General features: G+C 37.1%; 2 protein-coding genes and 1 long non-coding RNA gene across 4 annotated transcripts; all 3 read left to right on the forward strand.

Annotated features, from left to right (window-relative positions):
- The first annotated feature begins 29 nt into the window (after positions 1-29).
- Positions 30-3619, forward strand: LOC122148544. 2 transcript variants are annotated; one of them, XR_006162437.1, is made up of 3 exons: positions 30-195; positions 758-997; positions 3559-3577. It is a non-coding gene; the product is annotated as an uncharacterized LOC122148544 (long non-coding RNA). The 2 variants fall into 2 exon arrangements; XR_006162436.1 differs by having other exon boundaries at positions 32-195; positions 3556-3619.
- Positions 3620-3626: 7 nt separating this feature from the next.
- Positions 3627-6232, forward strand: LOC122134338 (zinc finger CCCH domain-containing protein 18-like). The gene is made up of 6 exons (XM_042774747.1): positions 3627-3673; positions 3801-3997; positions 4101-4291; positions 4377-4476; positions 4666-4762; positions 5183-6232. The coding sequence occupies exons 2-6, from the start codon at positions 3883-3885 to the stop codon at positions 5406-5408; spliced, it is 729 nt and encodes a 242-aa protein (XP_042630681.1). The 5' UTR covers positions 3627-3673; positions 3801-3882; the 3' UTR covers positions 5409-6232.
- Positions 6233-6839: 607 nt separating this feature from the next.
- LOC122133934 (interleukin-17D-like) lies at positions 6840-8980 on the forward strand. The gene is made up of 3 exons (XM_042775861.1): positions 6840-7829; positions 7984-8228; positions 8763-8980. Exons 1-3 carry the CDS (start codon positions 7824-7826, stop codon positions 8917-8919), a joined length of 408 nt encoding a protein of 135 aa, XP_042631795.1. The 5' UTR covers positions 6840-7823; the 3' UTR covers positions 8920-8980.
- Positions 8981-11115: the final 2135 nt, after the last annotated feature.

Consider the following 11115-nt stretch of genomic DNA (forward strand, 5'->3'; position numbering starts at 1 on the left):
TGTAATGTTTCCAGAACATTCAGTATGCCACATTTATAATTGACTTGCTTGTACTGTGAATCTTTGCTGTTCTTAACCACTGTATTTTTCATCGTCTAGATCACGATCCTTCTCTTCCTCACCCTCCCCGACCCCCCCGGCACAAAGAAACACTAATAAGAACAAAGCTGAGCAGCCTCCTGGTGCATTGAAAGGGTAAAAATACACTCACTCGTGCTCTCAAAACACATTTGGTTTGCACACTACTGTTCAAAAGTTTGGGGTCCGAAAGATTTTTTTTTTTTTAAGAAATTAATACTTTTATTCAGAAACCATCGAATTGATCAGACGTGACTTTAAAGACTGTTTTATGTTACATAAGAACTTTCTATTCCTCAAAGAATCATGTGTTGTGGTTTCCACAAAAATTTTAGCAGCACAGCTATATTCAGCAGTTTTTTTTGAGCACCAACTCAATATATTAGAATGATTTGTGAAGGGTCATGTGACTTTTTTTATCACAATAATAAATTACATAATATATATTAAAGTTATTTAAATTGTATTAATATTTCACAGTAATGCTGTATTTTTGATTCAATAAATCAGAAATTTCTTTCAAAAATCTTATCAACCCTAAACTTTTGAATAGCAGTATACTAGTCTAAATCAACACAAGCCTGAGGTTCAATGTTTTGTCTATTTCTAGCAATAGTTGTCAGTACTGGTCTTCTCATTTACTCACTACATGCACATGAAAATGCATATTTTCATTCAGCCATCCATTGAAGCCTGGTGCACTGCCCCCTCCTCGCAGGGAGAAAGGACCCCCCAAAATGATGCCCAGCCCCACGTTGCCTGAACAGCCGGGGAAGCCACCCAAGCCAATCACAGAGACAGCAAAGCCCCCCATTCCCCGGCCAGCTGGAAGACCTCCTGGACCCAGAGAGCCGAGAGAACCACCCATCATGAGAGAAGGACGCAAGAAAGAACGTCAACAGCACAACCCACCTCGCAGGTACGGCACACCATTACGTGTTCATTCATACGTGTTATGCAAAAGGTTTCCCCTCTTCTCCCTATGAGATGATGAGGGTAAGCGTTGTCAATTTCTAAAATAACAAACGGCAAAATAATAGTGTGTAGTAATAGTGGTCTTTTTAATCAGGAGAGTTTGACGCCCATTTGAAAATGGTTATATTTGCTGCAATCCTCTTTCTACTAGTGGCATGTTAAGTGTTATTTTCAGTGAATAATGACTTAAAATGTTCATTTATTTCCTTGAATTCAGTCTGTTTGTCACACAAAGTTTGAAATATAGAGCATGAATCTGTTCTTTTATATGTTTGTTTTTAATTCATAATACATACACTACCATTGGGATCAATAAGACTTGTAATGTTTTTTTAAAGAAGTCTCTAATGCTCATCAAGGCTGCATTTATTTGATCAAAAATACAGAAAAAAAGGTGATCTTGCAAAATGTTATTACAGCATAAAATAATGGTTTCTATTTTAATATCCTTTCAAATATAATTTGTTTATGTGATACAAAGTGGAATTTCCATCAGCCATTACTCCAGTATAAAGTGTCACATGATCCTTAAGAAATCATTCTAATATGCTGATATATTATTAGAATGATCAATGTTGGCAACAGTTGTGCTGCCAAATATTTTTTTGGAAACTGCAATACTTTTTCAGGGTTCTTTGATGAATAAAAAGTTAAAAAGAACAGCATTTATTCAAAATATGAATCTTTTCTAACTATATAAATCTTCGCTATCACTTCTTATCAATTGAACACATCCTTGCTGAATAAAAGGTTCTCTTTCAAAAAAAGAAAGAATAAAAATTTACTGACCCCAAACTTTTGAACGGTGGGTGTATATTGTTCAAATGCTCTTCATTTTAACTTATTATTCATCAAAGAATCCTGAAAAAAAAGTATCATGGGTTCCAAAAAGATATTAAGCAGCACAACAGTTTCCAGCACTGATAATAAATCGGCATATTAGAATGATTTCTGAAGGATCATGTGACACTAAAGACTCGAGTAATGATGCTGAAAAATCAGGTTTGCATCACAGGAATAAATGACATTTTAATGTATATTAAAATAGAAAAACATTAATTTACATTGTAATAATATTTCACAATATAAAATTTTTTCCTGTATTTTTGATCAAATAAGTGCAGCCTTGATGAGCATAAGAAACTTGTTTAAAGACATTAAAAATCATTCTGATCCCAAACTTTTGAACGGTAGTGTATATATTTTAAAATATAATTTATTTAAATAATATTTATTTTTATTATTTTCATTTTGGAGCTTTGCGTCAGACCTGTTTTTATTTATTTTTATTTTTTTTTTTTCCATTGAATAAAAAATATCTTTATATTTTATTTTGTTATTTTGTGTTTTGTTTTTGTTGTGTTTTTGTTTAAAAAAGATCTGCAGATTTTGTTTGTGGCTTGCATATGAATGTGTGCTTGTGTTGTGTGTTGTTGTTTTGTTTTTTTGTGGCAGTTAATTGACATTTGTGTTTTGAGTGTATTTGCATATGAACCATTACCCAATGACCAGTGTTCTGTGTGGGTGAGTGTCTAGAAGGGTCGCTTTTTCAGCACAGGGAAGCAGCATGTGACAGTTCTATGATCTGTAGCAGTGAGAGTAGATAGCAGTGGAGTACCCTGCGTGGGTGTTAAGGAAAAACTCTTGTCCTGCTTGTTCTAATGCTTCAAAACAAAGAAGCTTTTGTGGACTTATCATAGTTGACAACTGGCAACATGTCATTGGCATTTGACCAGATGTTTTTTATGTGTGTGTGTATATGTATATATATATATATCAGCTCTATAAGACAATAGGGCAAAGGATAAACCCTTCAACACAATTTAAAAAAAATAATTGAAGAAAGAGAGAACATTTCATGTTAATTTTGACTGGCAGGAATTTGTATGTGTGCTTTGCTTGTAAAATATTCAGATTTTCTCTTATCAAGTGCCAGCTGACTGTACTTTCTCTGAAGGCATGTGATGTTTATTTTGCACTTATACCTGCCAAGACTGCATTTATTTGGTCAAATACAGAATACAAATGTATAAAATATTGTGTAATATTACTACATTTTAAAATAGCAAAATTATAACAACCTTCTGTTAAAAGTTAAAAAATAGTTGTAGCGTCCACAGTTGTTATTGTCAAAGAGGAACATTCTCTGCTGTGACGCAGAAGAACATCACGTACAACATGGATGCTTTGTGTGTTTTCTTCCCTTTGCTTTGGATTTTTTTCACTTGCAGAACTGTAATGACTACAGAAATGCTTTGTGGTCTGAATGAAACCTTTGAAGCTTCATTATCACATTCATTGATTCAGTAACTGATAGATTGAGTGAGTTCATTCAATAAAGGATTCATCAGACTGAACACAAACCTGTAATTTGTGAGTTTCTAAATGATTCATTAAAAGAATCGGTTCAGAAGAGTTTGTTCGTACTTAAACTGCACTAATTAGCTACACTAGTTTCATCTCCAGTGTGTTCTGTTTCTCTCTTCCTGTCTGTTTCTCCAGCAGGCGAACAGTGAGTGGCAGCTGTAAGTGGCAGCAGTTATTCTGGCTCCAGCTCACGCTCAAAACGTTCCTCCTCCGCCTCACTCTCTCGGTCCCGTTCGGGGTCCCACAAGTCTAGGTATGTGATGCACAGAGACCGTAGAGTCCAAAGGAAAAACAAATATACCTATTTAAAAAAAAAAAAAAAAAAAAAAAAACAAATGCAAATATCATGGAATCACAAGATTGTCTGTGTGGTTTCACAGGTCTCTGTCGGTCAGTAGCGTGTCATCGGTCTCATCCGCTTCCTCCAGCAGTAGCTCAGTCAAAAGTGCCGACTCTGATGACATGTACGCTGACCTGGCCAGCCCTGTGTCCTCCGCCAGCTCCCAGTCCCCCACTCCAGGCCATGCCCGCAAGGAAAGGGGCCCTCCGCGGGACAGGGCCCCCAACAAAGACAGAGGTATAAATAACAGTTATTCAGTTATTCAGAATATTAATAAATATTTAATGGTATGTGAATAATGCTAAAATAAAACTGCTGTTTTGTTTTGTGTTCCTTAAAGGAAAACCACCAAAGAAAGACGAAGCTTTCAAAGAGGAGCGAAAACGAGTGGACCCCTCCGGTCTCCCACCCAAAACCAGCTCCAGCATGCCTAGATCTGGGAACAGAGGTCACCCCATGCACCCGCCTCCTATGGGTCCTCCAGGAGGATACGGCTCTCACAAGGACATCAAGCTTACCCTGCTTAACAAGGTAAATAGGGAAGGTGTTGTTATGGTCATGCAGCTGCACAGAAGTGTATGATGGTTGAATGACTTCTTTATTCCTCTTTGGCCAGCAGCAAACCGACAGGGGCAATCGGAAAAGGTACTTTCCTGCTGAAAAAGAGAGACCCCCTTCGCCTCTCAGCAAGAGGATAGCGCTTTCACCTGACAGAGGTAAACAACACGTGGCACATTAGCTGTCCATTAGAAAACCCCTCTAGAAATTTGATCTCTGATACAGCCAGATACGCTTGTGGTTAAGCTCTTTCCTCAAAGGATGTCCGGAAGTTCAGTCAGATGTGCACCTCACTGCGATCTGCTCTCCCGGTTCCTCAAGCTTTACTCGATCTGATATCTCCATAGGTCGAGACAGGAGGATGCCCGGGCGGCCCTCGCTGTCTCCCAGAATGGATCGGCCCAAAGGCCAGGGTCCTAGACCTATGCCACCACAAGGAGAAAGGTACTCACTGCCACTTTCTTTTCTGTAGCTTTCTGAATATTCCATCAAATATGTGGTGATTTCCAGATACGTTCATGTAGGGAAAAAATGTTTGAATGAATTAAAATGTGTTTTATTTATTTGCAACTATTAGTTGCCCTTTGATATGAATCTGTTTGTGTAAATGACACATACAGATGTCTCATATTCTGTATGTTGAGCAGTGATTGTGAGCAGAAATTTTTATTAATCTATCTTTAAAAAAAAAAATAAAAAAGTAAGTAAAAATCCCCATGTTTGTTCATCTTTAGTTCCCTGTATATTTGCATGTTGGATCAAGGTGTTTTGCAACAAAAGCTTTATCTTTGTGTGACTAAGACTAGAGATTTAAAAATATCCCATATTTGTATTCACTCAATTCTTTATATTTTCCCTCTCCAGGAAGCGTCCTTTATCTCCACCACCCAAATCTTCTGGGAAAGGTGCTGCTGCTGTGTCTACAGGTAAACCACCTGCTCCAGGGGCTGGATCTGGCTCTGGCTCCGCTTCTAGTTCCGGCTCGGGCAAGCCGAGCAGCACACTTTCTCGTCGTGAAGAGCTGCTGAAACAGTTAAAGGCTGTCGAGGACGCCATAGCCCGCAAAAGGGCCAAAATCCCTGGGAAATAATAAACCTGGCGTCATCCAACTTCTGGGACATCTGTTTTCTTGACGCCCATTGTTTGCCAGAAATGGAGAAATGGTCACCGTTCTGAACTCTCTAAGGGCATAAATGTCCTTGGGAAAAGAGACTGCCGTTACATTTCTGCTTGTTTTGCCCTCAGAGAGAGGTTGTCTAGATTTTATATTGATGTGCTAAAGTTGAGAAGTGGCCCTGTTCACTTGTTTGTTTTCACAGGAAGATGGAATCTTTTCTGTATCGTCTCAAAGATTAAAAAACTGTACATTCAGCGCATTTTTGCTCTTCATCCTGCCACAATCCCCTTCTCTCATATTCTAGTTGCTTTATCCCTACTCCTGTTATTTTGTGTGGTGAGTTGCAGTGTGACAGATGTATGCTTAATCTGTTTGGACCATCCTGGACACATCTGCGCATTTCACGTTAGTCCTGCTCAAAGAATCTGGAACTGTCTTTTCATAAACTTACAGTTAAGAAAGTCCACCTTAATCAGTGAGTTTGTCTATCCACCACCATGTATTTAGCATTTACTGTTTTTCACAATGTACAACTACAAAGTCAGGTGCCAGAATACCTGTTGTTTAAAGTGTATGATTCTAGAGAACCAATGACAATGATGTGAAGTATTGCGTTTTTTTAAGATTCTGCATCGTTTCCCCTAGTTTTTCAAGTGAAAACTTGCATTTATTTGTCCCTCATTTTTAGTTGAAAGTGTGAGAGGCTGCAATGGGGACTCCCGGAGATAAGAAATAATTCCGTCTTGCTTTTTGTGACAGAAAAAAAGCTTCTAAATAAACTATTTTGATAAAGATAATGAATTTGTTGAAGTGATTCCTATTTAATGGAAAGATTGCATCTAATGGAAGACTTTTTCCATCTGTGCACATACGAAGGTCTGATGCCCCTACTACTTTGTTTCTCCCAGAGCATGTGCGCACATGCATCACTGGTGTGTGGTTTTATTTTATTGCTTGACTGTGTTTGTTGATCCATTATCCTGCTTCTGCAACTTCAAATCTATACCTACAGCAAATTAGTGAGATCATTTTATTGACAGGGTTGGAACATTATTCAACTTCCTTTGTTTGTACTTTTATACGTCATAGGTTGAGTTAAATAATCTTATACGCTCTTCTATGATACACCCACAATCTTTCCTAAGTTATTTTAAAAATGATTAAGCTGTCATGATTTGTACAATTAGTGTTGTGCACTTCTGATTTATTGTCAGTGCAGCTGAATATAATCCAAATTACTGTTGACTTCAAACTATTGGGTCATTGATAAATATTAGGATGTTTAATAAATATTAGAAAATGTAAATGTGCAGTCTGCTATGAATAATAGTTATTTCATATTGCAAAATATATATATAATACACTTATTACAGTTTCTGTCAGCATGTGAGTGAAATTAATTCACCGTGTGTGATTCATAGGCAAAATTATCACTTTCACATTCTCTGTAGAATGTATAGAATTCATGCATGAAGCTTAGGGGACTCCTGGGGAGATGTTTTTCAGATTGGCTGATCTGATGATGTTGGGAAATTCACTCGGTCTTGTCCCGTGACGGCAACCCCACAGGCAGCCAGCACTGCTATCAAAGCTCATTTTAGTTAATGAATGACCTGTTATTGAGGTCTTTGTCATGTCCAAAACATCCAGGGGGCTCCCACAATTTATCTCCACATTCACTCTTTCAGGGATTCGAAAAGGTCACAAAGTGCTCAGAAAAAGGGAAATTTTGTCCATCTGAAGAAGAATATTGGTGATACCTCTTCATGCTGAGTAATGTCGTTAGATTTAGTCTTAGTGAAATGTAGGGTAAGTTTGGTAATTGTTTTGTGTGTGTAATAGATCTGGGGTTGTCTTGCAACACTTCTCTTTAATGTTAATGGAGCTATTAACTATGGGGCCCTTCATCCCCCTTTTCCTATCAAAGAAGACAATGTACTCCGTTTAATCAATGAAACGTTTTACTGATCACTTTACTGATGATACGAGAGGATAAACTTCCACTTTCCCATTCAGATCCAATCCGTTTAAAATATGAATGGCGAAGGATTTCATTTGAGTTAACTGAAGTGTTTTACAGACTGACTGATAATGAAAAGACTAAAAAAGAAAAAAAAGAAAAAGGAGATTTCTTTTTTCCAGGTAGCCTACAGTATAATGCGCTTGTGTATAGCGCTTCATATGAAAGAGGAAGCACGGAAGTAAATATTTATTACTATTTCCTCATAGACTTGGATTTTCCCAGATGATGGATACGACAGGTATAAATTCGCGAGTAGCCTACTTAAGAAAAACTATAACAGTCAGGCCCGACGCAACCTGAGCACTGAACTTGATTGAGCATCTCTGCGGGTCACCTAAGTTTTGATAATAAAGCTCGAATAAATTATGCGGGTAAGTAGAAAAAAAAAGTTTTATGGACCATATACATATTTTACAAAGTAATGAATATCTTAATCTATAAAATGTATGATTTTCTGTGTATAAAAAAAATGTTATCGCACTTTGCTTATTTGATTTATTGATCTATTTATTCTTTATCTTGCAGTCTCCGCTGTTTTTTGGAATATTTTTCTTGTTGTTGTCGGAGAACATCGTGAAAGGAAAGAATTTGGGATGTTTCAGTGAATGTGAACATGGGTTCAAGAAGCTTCACAACAAGCTACTTCACTCTTTGCATGATCACAAACACGCGCGTCTGCCGCCCGTCCATCACAAGGCGGGCTCCTGTGGAGATTTCGCCCGGCTTTCATCAGCGCTCAATGATCGCTCACTGTCCCCCTGGCGGATAAGGTAAATATAGCCCTCTAAACCACGCATTTTAGCAATACAATAGAAATCAGAGCCCTGCAAAAAGCTCTACATTGAAGCATTGCTGATGACCTAATCGAACCCTTCCTATATTTAGATGTTTGACTATTTTGCAGTAAACTTCAGATATATTTTATTTGATACATACTTTAAAATATACGTTCATAAATAGTTTAATATTGTATTGATGTTTTTTATTCTGTTACGTTATTTTTTGTGCCTCATAAAAGAGTTCACAGTTTTGTACTTTTCTCAAATTTTCAAAAGAAAGTTTGTAATGTTGCAATTAACCACGAAGCTGGCTATGTGTATGCATATTTATTAATTTATCTTGGGGAAAAAAATTAATGGAAAAGAACCAGGGCTGTTGAAAGCATTATGATGCATAAGTAGTGTTTAAATAATAATGCAAAATCATAATAATAAAAAAAAAAAACTGTGTAAATGCAATATCTATTTAACTAATTTTAGCTGCTTGCTACGTGACTAATGTATCTACATCTATTGCATTTTCAGAACTGTGGAAAATCCAGACATGTACCCCTCAAAATACGAAGAAGCAGAGTGTTTGTGTGATGGATGCATCATTAACGGGGTTGAAAATAGGACCTACAACTCTGTGCCTGTGAAAGCAAACTCGTTTATTCCTGAAGAAGGTTCCTTGCCCGTCTGACCCCAAAAAATACTCCTTAGAGTATAAACTTGTGTCAGTGACTGTAGCCTGTACCTGTGCATCCCAAAAACAAAAAGAGGATAATAACAACTAGCCCTACTATCTAGACCAAAACTGTAGAGACGTGTCTCATGTACCATGTCGTGTTTGTTTTAAAATGCAATTTTTGATAAGGTACTTACATTGTTTGATATGCTTATTTGTATAAGCTGAAAGGTTGCATGTATCACATGGTTTATTTTTTTTAAGCTTACAAACCAACATAATATTTCATGAAAGGAAGCTATATTGGTATTATTGTAAAACACTACTTTATTTGGGCTTTATTTATTTATATGATAAGTAACTTATTTGCTATTTATTTAACTTTAATGTACATTATGCTAATATGTGAATTTTATCTTGCGCCTACCTGGTCTTGTTTGTATCAGGCCTGAAATTCAGCTCTATCAGTGACGGGAATGGTTAGATTAAGTTTGTTCCAATGATAACGATAAAATGTATTAAAATGTTGTTGTATTTTTTCCTCAACTTTGCATTTTGTCCAAATGGTATTATGTTATGTGTAAAACAAACAGAATAAAGTTTATGGCGATCTTCACTCAGTCATCTGTCCATATCTGTAATTCCTCCAATCTGGGTACAGTTTCAAAACACCATCTGCATCATATTTCACCACAGAATGAAACTGAATGAATTAAAGCATTCTTCTAATTATTGTATTAGTTAAATTAAAGTATTTATAAATTATAGAAGCTTTTAATTTGTTGGGACTTTTATTTTGAAACCCCCCCCCCCCCAACACAAAATAATCAGTGAGGAACTCATAGCTCAACAATACACCATGAGAAAAACATGCTCAATGTTATGCAAATTATTACTTCTTAATAGTCTTTTTTTTTTTGACAGTTCTGCAGCGGTTTACCTGGATGAGATTATTTTATATATTTTTTTTTACATTATTTGCTTAAATTAGGATTAGATTAAATCTGAATAATTTTAGAATTTTTTAAACGTATTAATATCAATAATTTACCCAGGTTGTTATATAACCATGCAAGTTCTTTTTCTGTGTTGAACACAAAAGAAAAATACTTTGAAGATGGGGATAACTCAACAGCTGCTGGTCCTCAGTAACTTCCATATTGAGGAAAAAAAAATGCTAAACATAAGTCATTGGGGACCGAAACTGTTTGGGTACCTACAGTCTTCAAAGTATCTTCTTTTATGTTCAACAGAAGAAAGAAATTATTACAGGTTTGGAACAAATTGTGGGAGTGTAAACGATGACAAAATTGTAATTTTTTGGGTGAACTATCCCTTTAAATAAGACAGTCCACCGTGAGTCAAATGCTTCTCTGCAGACGGTGTGTTCAATCACATTAGTACTGTGACAGACCCATTGATAATTTTCCCATTCAGCCCTACATCTGGAGAGTCTTGTGTTCAAAGAGCGGACGTGAGCTCCTCGCTATTTAAACCGTGGTTTAGGGCCGATGGAGACTCCATCATCGCCATGGAACAGTGACACCAAATAGTGACGTGAAATACAGCCAAGTATGGTGACCCATACTCAGAATTTGTGCTCTGCATTTAACCCATCCAAAGTGCACACACACAGCAGTGAACACACACACACTATGAACACACACCGTGAACACACACCCGGAGCAGTGGGCAGCCATTTATGCTGCAGCACCCGGGGAGCAGTTGGGGGTTCGGTGCCTTGCTCAAGGGCACCTCAGTCGTGGTATTGCAGGTGTTCTGTCGATTTGTCCTACGCTGTCAGATTTTCCTACCTCCCATTAAAACAGTGGGTAGGTACAAAACTTCAACAACGAAAAATTTGCTGCCGATAAAATTATGGCGTTTTGCATAAGCATCTACACATACCAGAACCCCTTAAACCCCTAAACCTCCCCCTTACAGTAATGCAAATACTTCGGCCTGTAATGCTATCACTGCTGTTATATTCGCGGTTGAAGCAAGAAGGGATACATTTTACAGTAAACCAAGCAAGAAATAATTTTTTCTACGTATTAGATTGTGTTTTATAAATGTCTGTACCTACCCCCAACCCTAAAACCTACCCGCTACGTATCATGCTTCAAATACATTAAATATCAGTTGTTTTTATCCGCATGAGAAAAAGGACGCGATTCTTGCTGTGCGCGTGCGCAGCTTAACACTGGTAGG

The sequence above is a fragment of the Cyprinus carpio genome, chromosome A18 (genome assembly GCF_018340385.1).
Source record: "Cyprinus carpio isolate SPL01 chromosome A18, ASM1834038v1, whole genome shotgun sequence".
NCBI classification, from domain to species: Eukaryota; Metazoa; Chordata; class Actinopteri; order Cypriniformes; family Cyprinidae; genus Cyprinus; species Cyprinus carpio.

Bases quoted from the DNA above. Each gene is read 5' to 3' on its own strand.
- LOC122133934 (XM_042775861.1), top strand. The intron at 8,229-8,762 runs GTAAATATAGCC...TTGCATTTTCAG, and splicing joins CTGTCCCCCTGGCGGATAAG to AACTGTGGAAAATCCAGACA.
- LOC122134338 (XM_042774747.1), top strand. From the start codon at position 3,883: ATGTACGCTGACCTGGCCAGCCCTGTGTCCTCCGCCAGCTCCCAGTCC. The intron at 3,998-4,100 runs GTATAAATAACA...TGTTCCTTAAAG, and splicing joins GGCCCCCAACAAAGACAGAG to GAAAACCACCAAAGAAAGAC. The intron at 4,292-4,376 runs GTAAATAGGGAA...CTCTTTGGCCAG, and splicing joins AGCTTACCCTGCTTAACAAG to CAGCAAACCGACAGGGGCAA.